The sequence below is a fragment of the Amblyraja radiata genome, chromosome 7 (genome assembly GCF_010909765.2).
Source record: "Amblyraja radiata isolate CabotCenter1 chromosome 7, sAmbRad1.1.pri, whole genome shotgun sequence".
Taxonomy (NCBI): Eukaryota; Metazoa; Chordata; class Chondrichthyes; order Rajiformes; family Rajidae; genus Amblyraja; species Amblyraja radiata.
The window spans coordinates 35,911,850-35,934,897 of NC_045962.1; the positions used below are offsets into that span (position 1 = coordinate 35,911,850).

At 43.1% G+C, this 23,048-nt stretch overlaps 1 protein-coding gene across 2 annotated transcripts in view; it reads right to left on the bottom strand.

Moving 5' to 3' along the window:
* Nucleotides 1-13,190, bottom strand: part of kcnh7 (potassium voltage-gated channel subfamily H member 7) — a 350,824-nt gene extending 337,634 nt beyond the window's left edge. For both annotated transcript variants that reach the window (XM_033024163.1, XM_033024164.1), the window contains exons 1-2: nt 12,767-13,190; nt 3,416-3,646 (exon numbers count right to left, since the gene is read on the bottom strand). In XM_033024163.1, coding sequence (XP_032880054.1) covers nt 3,416-3,646; nt 12,767-12,842 — 307 coding nt within the window. In that variant the 5' untranslated portion in view covers nt 12,843-13,190. The remainder of the gene's footprint in view (nt 1-3,415; nt 3,647-12,766) is intronic.
* Nucleotides 13,191-23,048: the final 9,858 nt, after the last annotated feature.

Sequence of the window (23,048 nt, forward strand, 5' to 3'; positions counted from 1 at the left end):
AATTATGAGAGGCGTAGATAGGGTAGACAGGCACAGTGTAGACAATCAAAGATTAGAGGGCATACCTTTAAGGTGAGAGGGGCAAAGTTTAAAGGAGAAGTCCAGGGCAACTTTTTCACAGTGAATGGTGGGTGCCTGCAAAGCACTGCCTGGGGTGATGGTGGAGGCAGATATGATAGTGGCATTTAGAAGGTTATCAGATAGGCACACGTATTCACAGGGAATTATGAGATCACCTTACCTTGAGCATCATAGAGATTAGTTGCGACGAGATTAGTTTATCTGGATATCATCATGTTCGGCATAGACATTATGGGCCAAATGGCCTGTTCCTGTGCTGTACTGTTCTATGTTAGTCTCTGTGTTATCCTGATTAATCTATACTGCACACTCTTCCTGAATTTTGGTGTCCAGAATTAAAACAGTATAGAAATCTAAGCTCCAGACATATTAAAGGTAATTTCCTTTCTAGGCCTCCTTGCAAAAGCAAACCTTCCATGTTATTTTTGACTACCACTCGTACTTACCCTTTGGGTCAAGGTGTTTTACTGACTTAGTACAGCTCCTGAACATTTGGCATCAAAGTACTATTTCATATTCAAAGCTGAAACCTTCCTTACATTGTATTCAATTCTGCCAAAGTGTTTGCCCGCTGATCTTAATCTATGTTCCTCCTTCTTGTATCTGCTCTGTTTAACCCCCTTCCTGAATGTCACCTGCACAAATTCAAACCATTAACAAACAGTGCTGTAGACTCTGCCAATTCTTAGCTGAACTGTGATATAGACACCAACAGGTAAATTAGACATTCTGCATTGGGAGAAATTGATCTTGTCTGTTTCATTCTGAATTAACGAAGCCCCATACGGATTGATTGATTTGGGACATTAGGATGGAGGACGCTTGTTGTGCAATGAACCTAATTTGCACCATATTAATTCCACAAGCTAAATAAACTATGTTGGAATTACCACCACCATTTCAATCACCGCAGCAGGAAAACTGTCTTAAAGTGCCAACTTCACGATGCACAGTAGATAATTTAAATGCCTCAATCTGACCTTTTCCTAATTAAGAAAGATGTTTGTTGCACAAGACATTCATTAACTATCGTGACGATTATCAAAAATACTGGAGAAAAATAGCTCCATGCTCATCATAAATCAGCAATATCACAACATTTAAATCACAAACTATAACAGAGCAAATAGAAAAATATTAATGCAATTGCACTTAAAATAGTATTGACACATGATGGATATCAACTCAGGTATAAATTTAGAGCTTTAAGGGCCTCTCCCACTTGGCGATTTTTCGGCGACTGCCGGCATCATTAACTGACGTATCAGGTCACCGAAAAATTTGCGGTGTGATGCGGCTTGATGATGTATGTCGTGTGGTGTATTTTTTCAAGTGTCGCAAAATCTTTTTGTCACCACTTTGAAATGTTCAATATCTTTTGGAGACACTAATAAGATGCCGGCAGTCACCGAACATATCGCCCTACAGGCCCTTTAGTTTCAGAGATGCAGTGTGGAAACAGGTCGTTCGGTCCACCGGGTCCGTGACGACCAGTGATCACCCCGCACACAAACACTATCCGACACCTACACACTAGGGACAATTTATAATTTTACCAAAGCCAATTAACCTGCTGATTAGCCTGTACGTCTTTGGAGCGTGGGAGGAAACCAGAGAACACGGAGAAAACCCATGCAGTCATGGAGAGAATGTACAAACTCCATACAGACAGCACCCATTGTCAGGATCGAGCCTGGATCTGTGGTGCTGAAAGGCAGCAACTCTTCCACAGCACCACCGTGACGTCCTGCTACGCCACCATGCCGCCCTTAGTTCCTTTACTTTCTCTGTAGTTCTACAGGTCTACTTTCAGACCACAACAAAGTGGGCCATTCTGCCCATCTAGTCTGGGCTAGCTCTCAGCAGAGCAACTCCATTAGTCATATTCTTCCTCTGTTTCCTATGTCCCTGCACCACGACCATTGTGCCAATCAACCGCTTTTTGCCTACATAAAGCGGTAATTTACCTTAACCAATTTAACCAACCTAGTACAAATTTGGGATGTGGGTAGAAACAGGAAGACTGGAAGAAATCCATTAAATCAGAGGGGGAACATACAAAGGCAGCCTCATGAGATTGGGATCGAACAGCTCCTTGGAACTATGAAGGCAGTAGCATTATGTGCTGCACCACCATTTATTTCCTTGTGTTTGCCTAAGACACTTTGGCTAAGACACTGTCCATTGAACCTCAGACATAGAACATAGAACAGTACAGCACAGGAACAGGCCCTTTGGCCCACAATAACCATGTCAAATATAATTCCAAGTTCAACAATTCTCCTCTGCCTGCACATGATCCATATCCCTCCATTTCCTGTATTTCTCAATTGTATCTTAATCACCATTATCGTACCTTAAACACCATTATCCACTACTCTTTGTGTAAAACAAACGTGCCCCACTAAACTAAACTAAACTAAACTAAACTAAAAATCCCTTAACACTGGAGTAACTCAGCGGGTCAGCAGCATCTCTGGTGAAATGGATAGGTGACGTTTTGGGTCAGGATCCTTCTTTAGACTGATTGTAGGGGGCCGGGGTTGGGTGGAACTGGAAGGAAGTAAAGACCAGGACAAATCTGTGCTGGCAACAGATGACCTCAGGCAGGGAGGTTCCCTGATAGGCCGGTTGTTGGACCCATTTATTTCTAATTGGTGACGAGATGCCACCAACAATCGGCCTATCAGGAAACCTCCCTTCTTGAGGTCATCTGTTGCCGGCCCTGATTTATTAGAGTCTTTTTTTTGCTTCTAGATTCTACAATCAGTCTGAAGAAGGGTCCCGACCCAGAACGTAACCTATCCATGTTCTCCATAGATGCTGCCTGACCCGCTGAGTTACTCTAGCACCATTTGTCTATCTTTGGTATAAACCAACATCTGCAGTTCCTTTTTATTAGATTATTATATTAAAAATCCTTTAAATTTTGCCCCTCTCCATAAGATCACGTCCTAGGAGGAGAATTAGGCAATTTGACCCATCGAGACTATTCCACCATTCAATCATGACTGTTCTATCTTTCCCTCTCAACCTAACTGTCTTCTCCCCATAACCTTTGTCGCTCTTACTAATCAAGAACCCATCAATGTTGTCTTAAAAATACCCAATGACTTGGCCTCCACCGCCACCTGTGGCAATGAATTCCTGCTCATCGTCTCCTTTCTAAAGCTACATCCTTACACATACTATGTCCTCAGACAATTATTATATTTTTTCCGTTCAGTTAGGTTCAATACCAATGTGCATTTATTTCATAAAGCACAATAAAAAATTAGAAAATATTTCCAGATATTGCAGTTAAAGAATTTAAAAAAACGTTTCCGCCTCCTACCGTCTTTGCGATAGAAGATGACAGTTATTCTTCTCTCGTCTGAGCCAAGCAGAGCTTGGGCGAACTGGGCAATGGCATTCCGCTTGCTCTCTGGGCCATGGAGGAAGTCACACGTACAAGGTTTCTGCATGATGTCCGGTCTGGAGAAGCCAGTCATTTCGCAAAACCCATCATTGCAGTAAATAATCGCACAGTTCTGCACCCTCGCATTGGCAATAATGAATTTTCTATCTGTGAAGAAAGGAAGGAGAAATGAAGGGTGATATGACACGCGGCTGCTTTGTTACAATTCCTGACATATGACCAGCAGGTCGCCTCCACTATCAACGAGACGCACTGCACATAATCTTTGCTTCACTTTAGACTAGACTAAACTAAACTAAACAAACTACAATAAAATTGTGGCTCCATGACTCTGTGACTGTACGATTGTCCAGCTCTATGACTCTATGACTCTGTGTCTTTGTATCTCTGTGTCTCTGTCTCTGCTTCTCTGTCTCTCTGTGTCTCTGTGTCTTTGTATCTCTGTGTCTTTGTACCTCTGTGTCCTTGTGACTCTGTTGCTGTGTCTCTGTCTCTGTGTCTCTGTCTCTCTGAGTCTCTGTGTCTCTATGTCTTTGTACCTCTGCATCTCTGTGTATCTGTGTCTTTGTGACTCTGTGTCTTTGTGACCTTGTGACTGTAACTTTGTGTCTCTATGTCTCTGTAACTCTGTGTCTCTGAGTCTGTGACCCTGTCTCTCTGAGTCTCTGTGTCTTTGTGATTCTGTCTCTGTCTCTCTGTGACTTTGTGTCTCTATGTCTCTATATGTATCTGTGGCTCTATGTTTCTGTGTCACTGTAATGCCCCTGCCCCACTTAGGAAACCTGAACGGAAACCTCTGGTGACCTTGCGCCCCACCCAAGGTTTCCATGAGTCGCCAGAGGTTTGTGGGGGCCAGGGACAGCGGAGGAGCGCTGTCTGCGCGATGAAGAGGAAGGTAAACGGCTGCCACAGAGCACGGTAAGTCCTTTAGAGAGCGCAGGAGGGAGGGAGAGAAGGGGAAAGAAGGGGAAAGAAGGGGAGAGAAGGGGAGAGAAGGGGAGAGAAGGGGAGAGAAGGGGAGAGAAGAGGAGAGAAGAGGAGAGAAGGGGAGAGAAGGGGAGAGAAGGGGAGAGAAGGGGAGAGAAGGGGAGAGAAGGGGAGAGAAGGGGAGAGAAGGGGAGAGAAGGGGAGAGAAGGGAGGGGGAGAAGGAGTGGAGACAGTTTTAAGAAGTTTAATAAAGTTAGCGGGCACTTTACCTTCTGGCGGATCTTCTAGGTCCTGAAAACCAAAGATCCTACAGGATCTTTGCTGAAAACTCCAATGAGCCAATCAAAATGGCCGGTCAGCGAAGGAGATTGCCTTCGACTGCCTGTAAGTAAATAGCGACCCCACTCCACTGGCTACGACCAAACGGCAACCTATTTTTAGTCGAGGCCGGTTTTGTTTTGTTTGAAATAATCGCAGGAACATAGAAGAAGCCTCGACTACGCGGAAACCACTTTCCACCATTCGGGAGAGTGACCAAAACCTCTGGGAACCTCACGGAAACCTTGGGTGGGGCGCAAGGTCTCCAGAGGTTTCCGTTCAGGTTTCCTAAGTGGGACAGGGGCATAACTCTATGTCTCAGTGTATCTGTGGTTCTGTAACTCCATGTTTCTATGTCTCTGTGATTGTGTGTCTCTGTGACTCTGTGATTCTGTCTCTGTGACACTGTGACTGGGTCAAGGTCCACTGCAGGAATTTGGCAGGTTAATCAAGGCAAAAATATCAACAAAATAGTGCACTGTTGGAAATCCTAGCCTCAACATGAAATGTTAAACCATGAATCCCCGTACAGGTGAACCCCACAGACCCTTAGGCATTATTTGAAGAAGAACAGTGTTCAGTCTGTGCTTTGGCAAACATTTATCACTTAATTTACACTGCCAAAAATAGATTAATTTTCATTGCCGTTCAAAGGGCCATCCAGTTGAAAACTGTCTTCAGAGGTTTCCTATTATAATCTTGGAATGATTAATTTACTGACTTTGAACATTCCTTTGGTGTTTAGATATCTCAGTGATGTGAAAGAATGCCAGTTCTTTTATTAGAGAGAAACAAAGACCAGGTTTATTTTTTTTAAGTCTTAAAGTACTGGCGTAACTCAACAGATCAGTCAACATCTCTGCAGTTGGTGATGTTTTAGGTCGGGACCCTTCATACTGAGTGTAAAGGAGTGAGGGGTGGGGGGAGGGAGGGGAAGGGAGAAAGCAGGTAGAAAAGAGGTGGAGGGCAAAGCCTGGTGAGTGATAGGTGGATACAGATGAGGAGAAGGAGGTGGGGTTGATAGGCATATGGTTGGACAAAGGGTAGGAATGAAAAGACAAGCTGTGAGATAAGGAGGGAAGAGATGTGAATTGTGAAGTCAGAGGGAAGAATGTAGGTGAAAGGGGACAAATGGGTGCAAGTCCAAATGTTTTTTTTTTATTATTTGGATAAATAGAAGGTATGCCCAGAAAATAAGTATAGAGTCACACAACATGGAAACAGGCCGTTCGGCCCAACTAGCCCATGCCGCCTAACATGTCCATCTACACTAATCCCAACTGCCTGCGTTTGGTCCATATGCCTCCAAACCTTTCCTATCCATGCATCTGTCCAATTGTCTTTTAAATGTTGTTACAGTATCTGCCTCAATGACTTCCTTTGGCAGCTTGTTCCATTTACCCACCACCCACTGCGTGAAGAAGTTGCTGCTGAAGAAAGAATATCTTTATTAATACACATTGCATCTGTTGGTCAATTTGTAGAGAGAGAGTCTTTCATCCAGAGCAACTAACGAGTGATTGTAAGAATTGTGTTCCTGTTGAACCAGTCTTTTTCAAGATTACTCACCAATTTTTGAACTGCTGAAATATGATTATGCACATACACAGTGACATTTCAATTTTTCCAACTATGTATCTAATGACATCCCACCCACCGCTTTTGATGTTTGCTGTATTAGTTTCCACCAAGATAAACCAATTAACTTTAGTAATTTAGTACAATGGGAAATATTCAATGGAAACCTATTATGTACGGTGTAAAAATGAGTCGATGTGACTACTATGCATCATGTCTTACTCTAAATGTGCTGAGCCTGGTTAAAACTATCAATTATAGCATAAATCTTAATGTCTGACGTAAATTTAACAATGACCCCCGATAGGTATTGAATTCTAATTAAAGGCTAGTAACTTGAATTGTTCAGCTCGGTTGAGAGTTACAACATGGAAACAGGCCCTTCGCTCCATTGAGTCGATGCCGACCATTGATCACCCGTTCACATTAGTTCCATGTTATCCCACCTTGTTGTCCACTCCCTACACGCTAGGGGAGGGGCAATTTTAGATATAAAGAGAGGTTAGAGTCATAGTCGTAGAGTTATAAAGAGTAGAAATTGGCCATTCAACCTAACTCACCCACGCTGATCAACATGCCCCACCTATACTATTCCATATGCTTGCTTTTGGACCATATTCTTCTACACCTATCCTATCCTATCCACGTACCTGTCTAAATGTTTCTTAAACATTGCAATAGTAGCTGCCTCAACTACCTCCTCCAGCAGCTAATTCCATACAACCACCACCATCCTTTGTGTAATAAAGTTACCCTTCAGGTACCCCTTAAATCTATCCCCCTCACTTTAAACCTATGATTCTGTGCGTTTACCTGATCTATTTCTCTCATGACTGTCTATAAGATCACCCCTCATCCTCCTGTGCTCCATGGAATAAAGCCCTAGACTGCTCAACCTCTCCCTTTAGCTCAGTCCTTCGATGGCAACATCCTCGTAAATCTTCTCTGAACCCTTTCATGCTTGACAACATCTTATCAGTAGCATGGTGAGCAAAACTGAACACAATACTCTCACTAATGTCTTGTACAACTGTAACATGACCTCCCAACGTCTACACTCAATACTCTGACTTACGAAGACCAATGTGCTGAGGTAGCACAGATTTGAATTGTTTGCTATCGAACGTCTGAGGTTGATGAGAGACATGATCGTATGAGTGTCTTCTTTTGCAAACCAGCATCTGCAGTTCTTTGCATCTCTACAGATAATTAATTGGAAACATTTGATCACATATAAGCATTCCTACATGTCAGATAACTTCAAAATTTTCCCTAGGAATTTAGTTTCGCAGTGGTTTAGAGATATATTATGGAAACAGGCTCTTCGGCCCAACGAGTCTACGCTGATCATCAATCACACGTTCATACGAGTATTATGTTATCACATTTGCTCATCCACTCCCTACACATTAGGGGTAATTTTACAGAGGACCAATTAAACCAGCACGTCTTTGGAATGTGGGAGGAAACCGGAGCACCCGGAGGAAACTCACACGGTCACAGGGAAAACGTGCAAACTCAACACACAGACAGCACCCGTGGTCAGGATGGAACCTGGATCTCTGGTGCTGGGAGGCAGAAACTTTACCAGCAGCACCATTGTGCCACTCCTTTGTCACCCTCGCCATGGATGCTACGGAACATTTCCAAAACCGAGTTATATTTCAGATTTTCAACAGTTGTGGCATTTTCCTTTTGTAAATTTGAAATGAAAATAATTTAATTGTGAAGAAAATGGCATGGAAAATTGATAAACCAGTGCTAATTGAGGAAGTATGTTATGTTTAAGTAGATTATTTGCAACTCCTCCTGCTTTGTGTCACTGAAATATATTAATTTCTTGTTTAAAAAAAATCATTTTCTAAATAGAATTATTGAGCTGTGAAGCACAGAAATGTGACATTGTATCCATATTGACCATTTGTCCTCTTTAACAATCCCATGTCCTCCACACTAGATCTACTGTATATCTTCCCATGTGGTGCCTTTTCAAGTGCCTGCCTCACCATCTCTTTGGGTGGCACAGTGGCGCAGTGGAAGTGTTGCTGCCTCACATCGCATGAGACCCAGATTCAATTCTGACCTCAGGTGCTGTCTGTATGGAGTTTGTATGTTCTCCCTGTGAGCGCGTGGGTTTTCTCTGGGTGCTCTGGTTTCCTCCCACACTCCAAAGACATACAAGTTTGTTAATTGGTCTCAGTAAAATTTGTAGATTGTCCCTAGTATGTAGGATAATGCTGGTATACGGGGTGATCGCTTGTTGGCGCGGACTTGGTGGGCCGAGGGGCCTGTTTCTGCACTGTAGCTCTAAAGTCTAAACAGTGATTGGCCCTGACTCCACCACCTACAGAAGTAATTTCCAGTTATCTACCATTCACTGTTTTAAAAAAAACATTCTCCTCAATCTCCTTTAAAAATCTCCTTCTATTGCTTTCAATGCTCCTACCATGGGAAAAAGATTCTGACTGACTGCCTATCCTATCTCTGCCACTATAATTTTATATATCTCTATCAGGTACTATCTAATAATATATCTATTAAAGACATGTTCTACGTTCTATGTTCAGTGTTCCTTGGTCTATGTTCTATGTTCTATGTCCCATGTTCTGTTCTATGTTTAATGTTCTGTTTTATGTTCTAAGTTTAATGTTCTGTGTTCTATGTTCCATGTTCTGTTCGATGTTCTATGATTAATGTTCTGTGTTCTATGTTCCATGTTCCTTTCTGTATTCTATGTTCTGTGTTATATGTTCTGTGTTCAGTGTTCTGTTCTGTGTTCAGTGTTCAGTGTTCTATGTTCTATGATCATTGTTCTATATTACATGTTCTGTGTCCTATGTTCTATATTCCATGTTCTCTTTTCTTTGTTTTATGTTCTATATTCCGTGTTCTACATTATATGTTCCATGTTCCATGTTCTGGGTTCTGTTCTATGTTCTGTGCTCTATGTTCTACATTCTGTATTCTATGTTCTATGTTCTATATTCCATGTTCTACATTATAAGTTCCGTGTTCTCCAACACTGACAAGGACCCAGCATCAACAGTGTTTCCCGCCCTGTAGCAATGTCAACTCCCCGGTGAGCAGAATGTTCAAGTGCGTCAGTGGTGGAGCTTCCTGCCTGGCCCGTTGCAATGAGCTCTCAACCATAGGACCCAGGAGATGTGTGCACCTGTTGGTGACTGGGAACCCAGCCAGCAATGTCATGTGTGCAGAGACAAAGAGCTTGCGTGCTTTATTTTATATAGCTCTCGCACTGCACGGGGAAAGCAGAATGACTGTGCAGGGAGGCAGCAATCAAAACAGGCCTGCACCATACTGGTATGTGAATAGGGCATGAGTTTAGATTTAGGATTATTACTGTCACATGTACTGAGGTATAGAGAAAAACTTTGTTTTACATGCTATCCAATCCGAGCAGATATACCATACATAAAAAACTCAAGTACAATAGATAGAGTAAAGGGGAAGATACAGAGGGCAGAATATCTAAATGTATCTAACTTTCTATGCAAGAAAGTCAAATTCATATTATATATAAAACAAAGGAGAAGATACAGGGTGCATAATATAGTTCTCAACATTGTAGCGCATCAGTTCCATGGACAAAGTCTAATGTCCGCAATGGGGTAGTGGTGAATTGGACAGTACCCTACTTTAGGGGAGGATTGTTCAGAAGCCGATTAACAGAAGGGAGGAAGCTGTTCCTGAGTCTGGTGGTACACACTTCAACCTAATCTAGTTTTACAATGTTTCTTCTACTGACTATTCTGCTGGCCACTTCGGAACAATCTCTACCCAATTACAAGGCACATTCTCCAAGTGACAAACTGTTGGCTGCTAGGCTGTAATCAGCAGTGTCTTTACTCAGAGAGAGCCAAGATACCCAACGTGTGAAATAGAAGGAAAAAGTAATCAGAATTCTACAGTAGAAGTATGATTTGAAACAAAGGTGGAGAAACTTCTTTTGATGTCCAGCCGTACAGTAATTTATTAGAAATGCTTGCTGCTGAAATAAAACATATTCCAAATGCTGCCTGGATTAAAGGATATTGGTGTGCTTTAGAGATACAGCATGGAAACAGGTCCTTCGGCCCATTGTCCATGCCGACTATCGATCACTAATTCTGTTATCCCACTTTCTCACCCACACCCTGCACACTAGCGGCAATTTTAGCTACAAGGAGAGGTTGAACAGACTTGGATTGTTTTCTCTGGAACGTTGAAGGTTGAGGGGAGAACTGATAGATGTATATAAAATTATGAGACGCATAGATAGGGTTGCCAGTTAGACCATTTTTCCCAGGGTGGAAATCTGAAGGGCCAGAGGGCAGAGCTTTAAGGTGAGAGGAGAAAAGTTTAAAAGAGAAGTGAGGGGCAAGTTTTTTTTACACAGAGGGTGGTGAGTACCTGGAACACACTGCCAGGGATGGCGGTGGAGGCAGATATGATAGTAACATTTAGGATAGGCACATGGATTTGCAGGCAATTGAGGGATATGGATCACATGCAGGCATAGGAGATTAGTTTTAGGCATAATGTTCAACTCGGGCATTGTGGGCCGAAGGGCATGTTCCTGTGCTATACTGTTCTATGTTTTATCATCATAATAACATCTCTTACTTTATTGATCTTACATCTCCAAAATTATATTCAAAAGACTTTTAACAGGTATGGTGTTAGGACAATGGTCTGCATACAAAAGGATTATTATTTCCAGTTTTACCTGACAAATATGTCAACATGGAAACATAGACAACTTTCTTGCAGTCCCTATCAAGTTGATGTCATTAACTTTAGATGCTGATGCATTTGCAAGTACGGTGAAATAAAATGGATAATCAAAACAAGAAAATATTGGGAACACTCAGCAAATCAGACAGCGTACATGGAGAGAGACACAGGGTAAATGATTCTTCATTACAGGAAGTGTTTAATACATTCTTTGTTCATTGATATAACATGTAATTGTCATATAGTCATACAGTGTGGGGGAAAAGGCCCTTCGGCCCAACTTGCCCATGCCGACCAACATGCCCCATCTGTGCTAGTCCCACCTGCCTGCTTTTGGCCCATATCCCTCTAAACCTGTCCTATTCATGTACCTGTTCAAATGTTTTTTAAATGCTGTGATAGTACCTGTCTCAACTACCTCTTCCAGAAACTTGTTCCACACACCCACCACCATTTGTATAAAAAAAGTTGCCCCTCAGGTTCCTATTAAATATTTTCCCCCTCACCTTAATCCTATGTCCTCTGGTTCTCGATTCCCCTACTCTGGGCACGAGACTCTGCATATTTAGCCAATCTGTTACTCTCATGATCTTGTACATCTCTATAAGATCACCCCTCAACCTCCTATGCTCCAAGGAATAAAGTCCTAGTCTGCCCAATCTCCACCTGTAGCTCAGACCCTCGAGTTGTGGCAACCTCCTCATAAAATATAAAATGTAATGAGCATGTTTTCACATTCAGATTACTTGTAAAGGTCAAAGGTTTTTATTGATTGAAAGAAACAGCATGGAAACAGGCCCTTCTGCCCATTGAGACAATGCTGATCATTGATCACCCGTTCTCACAAGTTCAATGTTTTCTCAGTTTCGTATCCACTCGCTACACACTAAAGGTAATTTACAGATGGCCATTTAACCTACAAAACCACACGTCTTTGGGATCTGGGAGGAAACAAGATCACCCGGAGGAAACCCACGCGATCACAGGGAAAACGTGCAAACTCCACACACAGACAGCACCAGAGGTCAAGATCGAACCTGCCAACTGCGCCACTGTGCCACCTACGAGCCGGGTTCTGTAAGCCAACTTGTCTCATGTGGGTAAACACTTTACACTGGCAATTTTATGTTCCTGATTCGTATCGCGAGATGTGAACCAACACTAGCAAACATACACAAGGAGAAAGTACACCTCATTTCTGTTTATCTGAGCTATTTCGAATACTGGTACCAATGCCTAATGATATCACTCTGTTCACATTGCTGTGATATATGGTACAACTTTGTTTTTAAGTACAGTGTCACTGAAATAAAATATAATTTCACCCACTGCTTTATATAGAAGCACATGACACCAACACTCTACACTTGACGGGAAATACTGTCTTCAATCTTCAGTGTATGCTCTTTCAAATTGGAGTTTGTCCCCTCTATACCGTCTGTACCGTCGCCTGGTGGGACTGTTGTTAATTATATAAAGGAATAGAGCAACGTAGCGGCTCAACATTGGATTTTCCAAAGCAATAGTGAATCGTTCGGTTATCATTTTGAAAGAAACCCAAACCACATTAATTCTAACAATAATAAACCCACGTTAGGATTATTACACCCGCTTTTAGATTCACTCAAAGGTTAATTGCAAAAAGGGACAGACTAGGATTAAGCGGGGCTCGATAGGGGGGCAAGGAGGTGTGACAATTTTATACTTACTTTGACCCTCGAATTTCCTGATAATAGTCCCCAAAAAGGTGTTTTGCGGTGCAACATGCCCTCTTCTCACCGGCATGGTTGTGATGCTGCGGATGGCTCGCCCCGATTTAAACAGCAGGTTCACAATCCGCCCGGGCAGTCAGTCAGTCAGTCGCTGCTCTCTCCAACCACACTGCCTCTTCCTTTGTCACGAAAGCATCATCAATAACACAGCCTCTCCGCGCTCGCCAGCGCCAGCACCTAGGACTGGGGCTCCAGATGTCCCAGCGAGTAGGGCAGAGAAGGTCTATGCCCCGATCCACTCTCTCGCAACACGAGCATTGCAAATGATCAGAAGGAGCTAGTTCGTCTTTCCCTGCGAGCGGCCGCGGTGGTGCTGAACGCAATATTTCAGACGCCCGGAGCCCGGCCGACGCTCCCTCTTCGCTTCTCACGCAGTTCTGATTACCCAAGCGTGTCTGTGTACAAATGCTCACCACCCATTCCACTTCGCCATGGGATTGATCAAACGGTGCACAGGATTAATAGCAAGGGGGGGAGGTGGAAAGAGGGAGCCCCGTGCCTCTGCTGCTTGCAAAGTCGAGACAGTTGATAATAGAGGGGGAAACAATCACTGCTTTCCGTGGTGCTGAAAGCAATTCCCTGGTTAATTTGAAATGGCGTAGATGTTCCAGCGAAGTGTACACTTCCACACACAAACAGCCAAAACAGACAGGCAACTAAATATAACCGTGCGATTCACATGTCGACACAAAATAAGGTGATTTTCCGTACAGGAGCACGATGCCAATACTATCCATCTCCAAATAAGGAGAAGAATTTAGCAACGAAGAGCGTTAAATGTCATGACCGTGAACTGTTCGATATTGATGTTCATATTTAGCTGCGTGTTTCGTGTCTTTCGATTGCATTTAGACACATCTGTGCCTGTAAGTCAATATGAAGCAAGACACTAACAGCAAGTCCCATCTCAATTGCACCTATCTGGGTCTGGACCATCAGGCGACAAAGTGGAGTTGAGTACCAATAGAAATGAAACCCCACCAAGTTGCGGGCATTATGTATTCTGTGTGAAGGGATAATCATAACTTTGGAACGCCCAGACAAGGGACTTACCCGGGGTTTAAAACTTTCTAGGCTAAATCTCACTCAAATATTCCCAGTTTCGCCAAATCTACCCAACCCAGGCCAGGATTGAGCAGAAGATGATGCAATATATTGATCTTGCTAACAGGAAATGGAGGGCGACCACGGAGAACCACGAACAATGCATTCCAGCCGACTGATGGAGTTAACTAAGTTCCTCTGTCGATTTTTTCTCCTGCCTATTTTCACCTGTCACCCACATTTGATTGAAGAAAATACTTTGTAAAACAGGAAGAACTACAAACTCCACACAGACAGCATCCAAGGTCAGGATCGAACTTGGGTCTCTGGTGCTGTGAGGCAGTGGCTTTACAAGCTGTGCCGATGAGTTTCAATCATTTTGATTAACATTTTTAACATGTTTTTCATCGTGTTTAAGTTGCTCAGTAAAGATACATTTAGCTATAATAATCTCCTGATTTGGAAACCTATGTAAGTCTTATTAACATTTATTGAACCTCTTCTTTCAAGTTGGCTTTCAAAGCAGCCTCTTCGAGCTAGCTTCAAACCTTGCTATCCCTTCCTTTGGGTTAGTGCTATTTCTTGTCAGCTTAACATAGAATATTTTACGGCATTAGAAAGCCCACATCTAAAGAAGATGCCAATGAGTATTCCTGAAATCTTTCTCATAGTCCTTTGAAGTTTATTATAGTCATAGTCATGCGGCACCGATACAGGCCCCATTGGCCCAACTTGTCCATGGCGACTAAGATGCCAAGAGTCGAGTCAAGAGACAAGAGTGTTATATTGTCATATGTCCCGAAACCGAACAATGAAAGTCTTACCTGCAGCAGCACTTCAGATGTGTAGTCTATTTTCTTACATTTAATATTATTTTATTTTAAATTTAATTTATTTTACTTTACATTTAACTGTTCCCATTTGCTCATGTTTGGCCCATATCCCACTAAGCATTTCCTATCCATGTATCTGTCCAAATGTATTTTAAATGTCATTTTGGCACCTGCCTCAACTACCTCCTCTGGCAGCTTGTTCCATATACCCTCTGTGGGAAAAGGTTGTCCCACTGGTTCCTATTAAATCTCTTCCCTCATCTCTAGATAAATCTCTGGGCAGCTGTTCACATGGAGTCAGAGAAAATCCATTTTTACTCTCAATATGTTTGATGATTTGGACTCGGGAATAAGGAGTGTATTGTAACATCAAAGAATACTTTGGCATATACGAGGATCTTGCCAGAACTCGAAGTCTGAGCTATAGGGAGAGGTTGGACAGGCTTGGACTTTATTGCTTAGAGTGCAGGAAGCTGACAGATGATCTTATAGATGTGTATAAAACCATGATGGGAATAAATGGGGTGGATGGACAGAGTCTTTTAACCAGGGTAGGAGACTCAAGAATGAGAGGTTTGAGATACGATACAATACGATAAAATCTCCGAGGGAATCCAATTTCCCTCCGGGGATGAATAAAGTTTTATCGTATTATATCGTACCATTATCGTACCTCAAACCTCTCATTCTTGAGTCAAGATCGCTTATGGTTTTTTAAAAAGCTCTTAAAAATTGTAAGATACATTCGCAGCTGTTATAAAGCAGAGTTGTCCGGACTGCAACACTACTCAGGAAGCAGTTTAGTCTTGCACAAGGTAGTATATACCTTCACAGTTCGAACCTCAGGGAGCTCTGGAAGGGTGATGCCATAAAGCAAGCAGCACTCTTTCACAGAAGATAGACACAAGCTGTTGGAGTAATAGAAACATAGAAACATAGAAATTAGGTGCAGGAGTAGGCCATTCGGCCCTTCGAGCCTGCACCGCCATTCAATATGATCATGGCTGATCATCCAACTCAGTATCCCGTACCTGCCTTCTCTCCATACCCTCTGATCCCCTTAGCCACAAGGGCCACATCTAACTCCCTCTTAAATATTGCCAATGAACTGGCCTCGACTACCCTCTGTGGCAGAGAGTTCCAGAGATTCACCACTCTCTGTGTGAAAAAAGTTTTTCTCATCTCGGTTTTAAAGGATTTCCCCCTTATCCTTAAGCTGTGACCCCTTGTCCTGGACTTCCCCAACATCGGGAGCAATCTTCCTGCATCTAGCCTGTCCAACCCCTTAAGAATTTTATAAGTTTCTATAAAATCCCCTCTCAATCTCCTAAATTCTAGAGAGTATAAACCAAGTCTATCCAGTCTTTCTTCATAAGACAGTCCTGACATCCCAGGAATCAGTCTGGTGAACCTTCTCTGCACTTCCTCTATGGCAATAATGTCCTTCCTCAGATTTGGAGACCAAAACTGTACGCAATACTCCAGGTGTGGTCTCACCAAGACCCTGTACAACTGCAGTAGAATCTCCCTGCTCCTATACTCAAATCCTTTTGCTATGAAACATACCATTCGCTTTCTTCACTGCCTGCTGCACCTGCATGCCTACTTTCAATGACTGGTGTACCATGACACCCAGGTCTCGCTGCATCTCCCCTTTTCCTAGTCGGCCACCATTTAGATAATAGTCTGCTTTCCTGTTTTTGCCACCAAAATGGATAACCTCACATTTATCCACATTATACTGCATCTGCCAAACATTTGCCCACTCACACAGCCTATCCAAGTCACCTTGCAGTCTCCTAGCATCCTCCTCACAGTGCAGTGGGTCCGCAGCATCTCTGGAGAAAAATAAAAGGTGATGTTTCAGGTCAAGACCCTTCCTCAGAATGAGTCAGAGGGGTGGGATACTAGAGGTATGAAAAGGTTCAGAACACATCAGGGCCAGCAGCAATGACCCAGGAAAGGTGGAGCTTCATTCACTTACAGGTCCACCAACAATTTTCCAGCACCTCCTTTAATCGTCCTTTAAATACGAGAGCACACTGGAAACCCCCCCGGACGTTCACCCAAAAATGTGGAGCCAAGGCCGGGTGAAGCGGCTGATCTTGACCTCAGTGGTGCTCTCCTGGCCAATTGGCGGGTCAAATTTGCCTCCTGCGGTCGGGGCTCTGGAATTCTGGCACAGACGGAGTTGGTAGATCAGTAGTTTAATTGGCTACTGTAAATTTGTGTGTACAGTTGATCATTATTCGGCGTGGACTCGGTGGGCTGGTGCTTGTTTCCATGTTGTGTCTCTCAAGTAAAAACTAACCTTAACTAACCTAAACTAACCTAAACTAACCTAAACTAAACTAAACTAAACTGAACTGAACTAAACTAAACTAAACTGAACTAAACTAAACTAAACTAAACTAACCTCATTGCCATTGCCATTCATTACCACAGAAGGCTGTGAAGACCAAGTCAATGGATATTTTTAAGGCAGTGATTGGCAGATTCTTGATTAGTAAATGTGTTAGGGGTTATGGGTAGAAAGCAGGAGAATGGGGTTGAGAGGAAAAGATAGATCAGCCGTGATTGAATGGCGGAGTGGACTTGATAGGCCTAATTGCCTAATTCTGCTCCAACAACTTATGAACATAAAACTAAACTAAACTCTACTAAACAGACTGTATTGAGAGGCTTTTTTGAAGGAATTTACTTTCAAGTACTTGATGGAGTGTAGAAATAAATAGCTAGAGTGTGATGCTCCATGGGTAGATTTTATCTCAATGTTATCACTGGTTTAATGAGCATAGACAAACATTTATATTTATTCTATAACACGTATTACACCAACATACTCAGACTGCCCATTTAATTGTTCAAAAGGGAACTGCAGATGCTGGAATATCGAAGGTACACAAAATTGCTGGGGAAACTCAGCGGGTGCAGCAGCATCTATGGAGCGAAGGAAATAGGCGACGTTTCGGGCCGAAACCCTCCTGAAGAAGGGTTTCGGCCCGAAACGTCGCCTATTTCCTTCGCTCCATAGATGCTGCTGCACCCGCTGAGTTTCCCCAGCAATTTTGTGTACCTGCCCATTTAATTGATCTGTAAACATCAATCTTTGCACCACCTCATCCTGCATGTGCATACATCCCTCTTTGTCAAAGGTTCAAAGGTCTTTTATTGTCACCAATTAAGGTACAGTGATATTCGAATTACCATACAACCATTAAAAAAAAGCAACAAGACACACAATACCTAAATGCTAACATAAACATCCACCACAGCGGATTTCCCACATTCCTCAGATGAAAGGCAAAAAAGTCTAATCTTCTTCCCTCTTTATCTCTTTATTTAGTCAGTGGACTTGCTCATTTTACTCATCTCCAGTTTACTCCTCCCCCCCCAACCCAAAACGTTACCTATTCCTTTTTCTCTAGAGATGCTGCCTGACCCACTGAGTTACCCCTGCACTTTGTGTCTATCTTCTCATATTCCCATCCATGTAACATCAACACTGACATTTAATCTCATCTATAGCGTTATTGGGATTTTCTGTCATAACGGTTACTGTAGGAACACAAAAATGCTGGAGAAACTCAGTGGGTGCAGCAGCATCTAGGAGCGAAGGAAATAGGCAATGTTTCGGGCCAAAACCCTTCTTCAGACTGATGGGGGGTAAGGAGGGGCGGGAAGAAGAAAGGAAAAAGGAGGAGGAGGAGCCCGAGGGCTGAGGGATAGGAAGGGGAGGAGACAGCAAGGGCTAACAAAATTGGGAGAATTCAATGTTCATGCCACCAGGAACCTTCGTGTACCTTCGATTTTCCAGCATCTGCAGTTCCTTCTTAAATAACGGTTATTGTGTTTGTTTTTGTTTCAGTGTGCTGTCTGAGTATCTATATCTGAGATGCTGCTGCCAGAAAGATTTTTATTGTGCCTGTGTCTCACCGTACTTCTTCATTTGACAATAAACGCGATTGACTTGACTGAGAAGTATTTCATTTTAATCCATTCAGACAATGTTTGGCATGACTGGCAATCCTTGATTTACCATTTCCTGTGCAGAACACAAAGGAGAGACACACCAGGGCAGGGTTTTGTAGGGCTCTGGGGAGTGTTGTAGAGCAGAGGGATCTGGGAGTGCAGGTACATAGTTCCTTGAAAGTGGCGTCACGAGCAGATAAGGTGGTCAAGAAGGCTTTTGGTACATTGGCCTTCATCAGACAGAGTATTGAGTATAGAGGTTGGGAGGTTATGTTACGGTTGTACAAGACATTGGTGGGGCCACATTTGGAGTATTTTGTTCAGTTTTGGTCACCCTGCTACAGGAAAGATGTTGCAAAGCTGGAAAGTGTGCAGAGAGGTTTTGCAAGGATATTGCCAGGACTTGAGGGGCTGAGTGAGAGGGAGAGGTTGAGCAGGCTACACCTCTATTCCTTGGTGCGCAGGAGGATGAGGGGTAATCTTATAAAGGTATGTGGAAGGGAATAAATAGGGTGAATACACAGCCTTTTTACCCAGGATAAGCAATCAAGAATCAAGGACATAGGGTAAAGGTGAGAGGGGAATGATTTGATAGGAACTTGAGGGACAACTTTTCCACACAGAGGTGGTGGGTATAATAAACAAGCTACCAGACAAAGTAGTTGATGCAGGTATGATAACAACATTTAAAAGAGTCTTGGACAGGTACATGGATAGGAACGGTTTAGAGGGATATAGACCATAGAGACATACAGTACAGAAAAAAGGCCTTTCAGTCCAAGCTGATCAAGATGCCCCATCGAAGCTTGTCCCATCTTCCCGCATTTGGCCCATATCCCTCTAATGCATTGTACAAGTGCAATCAAGCCACACACAAGTACAACAGGTAGTGCAAAGGAAAAAACTGAGAGTGCAGAATTTAGTTTTTCAGAATTGTAGAATAACACCTCAGAGAAAAATCCAATGTCCGCAATGAGGTAGGTTGTGAGATCGGCAGAGCTGTTGCTGTTATGCTTTTTGAATAGCAGGGTATTGATATTGATGTTGCTATTGGTAGGTATGTTACAAAACTTACCTTCAGCAGCGCTGCAATTCTGCCACTGGCCGTGTGCGCGCCTTTGGCGCCTTTGAGAGGGGGGTGGGATTAAAATGCCGTTTTCTCCTGCCTGTCGAAGTCAAATTTCTCAGGCTGTTTAGCTGCTCAAGAATAATCGATCCGACATCCGTTCTATCAAGTTTTTTAAAAACATCGCTAGATAATTTAATTGCTGGAGTAAAATAAAATTTGACTTCTAAAGCCATCAACGCCAACAACGGGACGGATCTCCCGTATGGGCCAGATAAAGGTAAGCTGTTTATTTTACATATAAACGTGCTTCTTAGGATTACTTTAATCTAAATTTTATGTTTCAAAAAGGTGATTTAGGCCCCATACGAACCGGCAGTGTTTTTCTTGCCGATATGGGGTTTAAATTCACCGCAAACCGCAACGTTCCAATCGATCCCGTTCCACAAAATCCCACTCACAAGATGATTAAAATGGCCATTAATTTACGGGAATTAAACACTAAATTCCTTCCATCTGGCCTATAAATTCATGACAATAAGATTTAAAAATCATGTTATATTGTGAATTCTTGTGTGAATGTTATTTGGACACTTAGGCTATTTAAAAATGTTAACATTTTCTTAAGAAATGGTTAGATGTTTAGATCTAGTAATTGAATTTTGTAATTAGCTACAATTAGGTAACTAACTGATTATATGCTTTAATTTCAGGTCATCCAAGTAAGATTGTTTCATATTTGTTTCAGAATGCTTCAATCTATAATAACTGAAAATTTCATTCAGTTGTCTTAATTTTTAAGAAAGTTATGGGCTTTTGACTGTCCTTGATCACAGCTTTTGAGATAAGTCAATGGAAAAGCAATAGGGAACAAGATGCTAATTTCCGAGTATGAAAATGGCCATAACTTTTTTAATACTGAAGATATGAAAGTGAATTAGGTGTCAAATTAAACTTCTTTTTATGCTTTATCTGATGAGATAAATTGCAGACTTGATTTTTAAAATCTCAAAGTTTTGTAACATTGCTACTATTGGTTTGGTATCGGTTTATTATTGTTATGTGCACCGAGGTGCAGTGAAAAGCTTTCCAATTAAATCAGTAATACTATACATGAGTATAGTCAACCACCAGTTCCTTCTTAGGCATTAACATGTACAACAGGTCGAGTGAAGAGAAAACATACAGAGTGCTTTGATAGATCGGGGCATTGAGTATAAGTGTCAGGAAGTCATGATACAGCTCTATAGGACTTTAGTCAGGCTGTATTTGGAGTATCGTGTGCAGTTCTGGTCGCCCCATTACAGGAAGGATGTGGACATGGTTACCTACTGTTATTTATTCTATTATTGATTATTGTATATTTACCTGTATGTTGCTTTAATACATCTGTTAAGCTGATGTATTTTTCATTGTTTTGTTGCCGGTAAGGATAACCGTTAAACACTCTTGAGTCTTAAATTTGGTGGAAGTCGGTGGACGTGGAGGGATTTCCATTCAGGTGTCGACTACTGAAACCCCACTGTGACCTGGGTTCACTGTGAGGCCTCGGTTCACTGAGGCTTGGTCCAAAGAGAGGCCTGGATTCACTGAGGCCTGGTCCAATGAGGCCCATTCCAATGGGAGGCATCAATTCACTGAGGCTCAGTCCAATGGGAGGTCTTGTTTCACTGAGGCTTTGTCGAATGAGGGGCCTCTCGGTTCACCGAGGCCTGGTCCAATAAGAGGTCTGGTCCAATGGGTGGTCTCAGGTTACTGAGGCCTGATCCAATGAGAGGCCTTGGTTCACTGAGAGGCCTGGCCCAATGAGAGGCCTCGGTCCAATGAGAGGCCGTGGTTCACTGAGGCCTGGTCCAATGAGGGGCCTGGAACAGGATGGGGTGTGGAGATGAACGGGACACAGCAGCTGAGGGAAGAAGCTGTTCCTGCTCTGGTGGTGCTGCACTCAAGCCTCTCCACCAATAATTGTCATTCCTTCTGCCAAGACCCTTGTCCTCAACTGCTTCGTTTCTGGACCTTAAGATCATCCTGTGTGAAGGAGTTAGTGGTCACAGCTCGCAAGAGTTGTTTTAAATTGTCTTTTCACTTGTTTACACAGTCTAGCGACATAAAGCCTGATGTTTCCACTGAATGCTCCATTTCACATTTAGTTCACATTAACTATATTTAGAAATAAGCAAAGCAAAATCAATGTTGTTCAAGAATTTTATGATCTTGTTTTTTCAGGTTTCAAAATGCAAATAAATCTGCAACAAACGGAAACCGGAGCACTTGGAGAAAACCCATGTGGTCACAGGGAGAATGTGCAAACTCCATACAGACAGCACCCATAGACAGCATCAAACCCGGGTCTCTAGCGCTGTGAGGCAAGATATCTATCGCTGCACCACTGTTGCTGCCTATATAATCTAACATTAAATTAACAATAAATTGGATTATGGGCAATCAGAATCTTGAGGGTAGACAAAATTGCTGGAGAAACTCAGCGGGTGCGGCAGCATCTATGGAGCGAAGGAAATTGGCATCGTTTCGGGCCGAAACTCTTATTCAGACTGATGCAGGGTGGGGGGGGGGGGGGGGGGGGAAAAAGAAAGGAAGAGGAGGAGCCAGAGTGCTGAGAGAGAGCTGAGAAGGGGAGGAGACAGCAACGGCTACCTGAAATTGGAGAAGTCAATGTTCAGGCCACCGGGATGCAGACTGCCCAAGCGGAATATGAGGCGCTGCTCCACCAGTTTCCAGTGGTGCTCACTCTGGCAATGGAGGAGGCCCAGGACAGAAAGGTCGGGTTCGGAATGGGAGGGGGAGTTGAAGTGCTGAGCCACAGGGAGATCAGGTTGGTTATTGCGAATCGAGCGGAGGTGTTCGGCGAAACGATCGCCAAGCCTACGCTTGGTCTCACCGATGTAGATCAGCTGACATCTAGAGCAGTGGATGCAATAGATGAGGTTGGAGGAGGTGCAGGTGAACCCCTGTCGCACCTGGAACGACTGCTTGGGTCCTTGAATGGAGTCAAGGGGGGAGGTAAAGCGACACGTGTAGCATCTCTTGCTGTTGCAAGGGAAAGTGCCCGGGGAGGGGGTGGTACGGGAGGGAAGGGAAGAATTGACCAGGGAGTAATGGATGGAGCAGTCTTTGCGGAAAGCAGGCAGGGGGGGAGATTGGAAGATGTGGCGAGTGGTGGGGTCACGTTGGAGGTGGCAAAAATGACGGAGGACTATTTGTTGTATGTGACGGCTAGTAGGGTGAAAGGCGAGGACTAGGGGGACTCTGCCCTTGTTCCGAGTGGGGGGATGGGGAGAGAGAG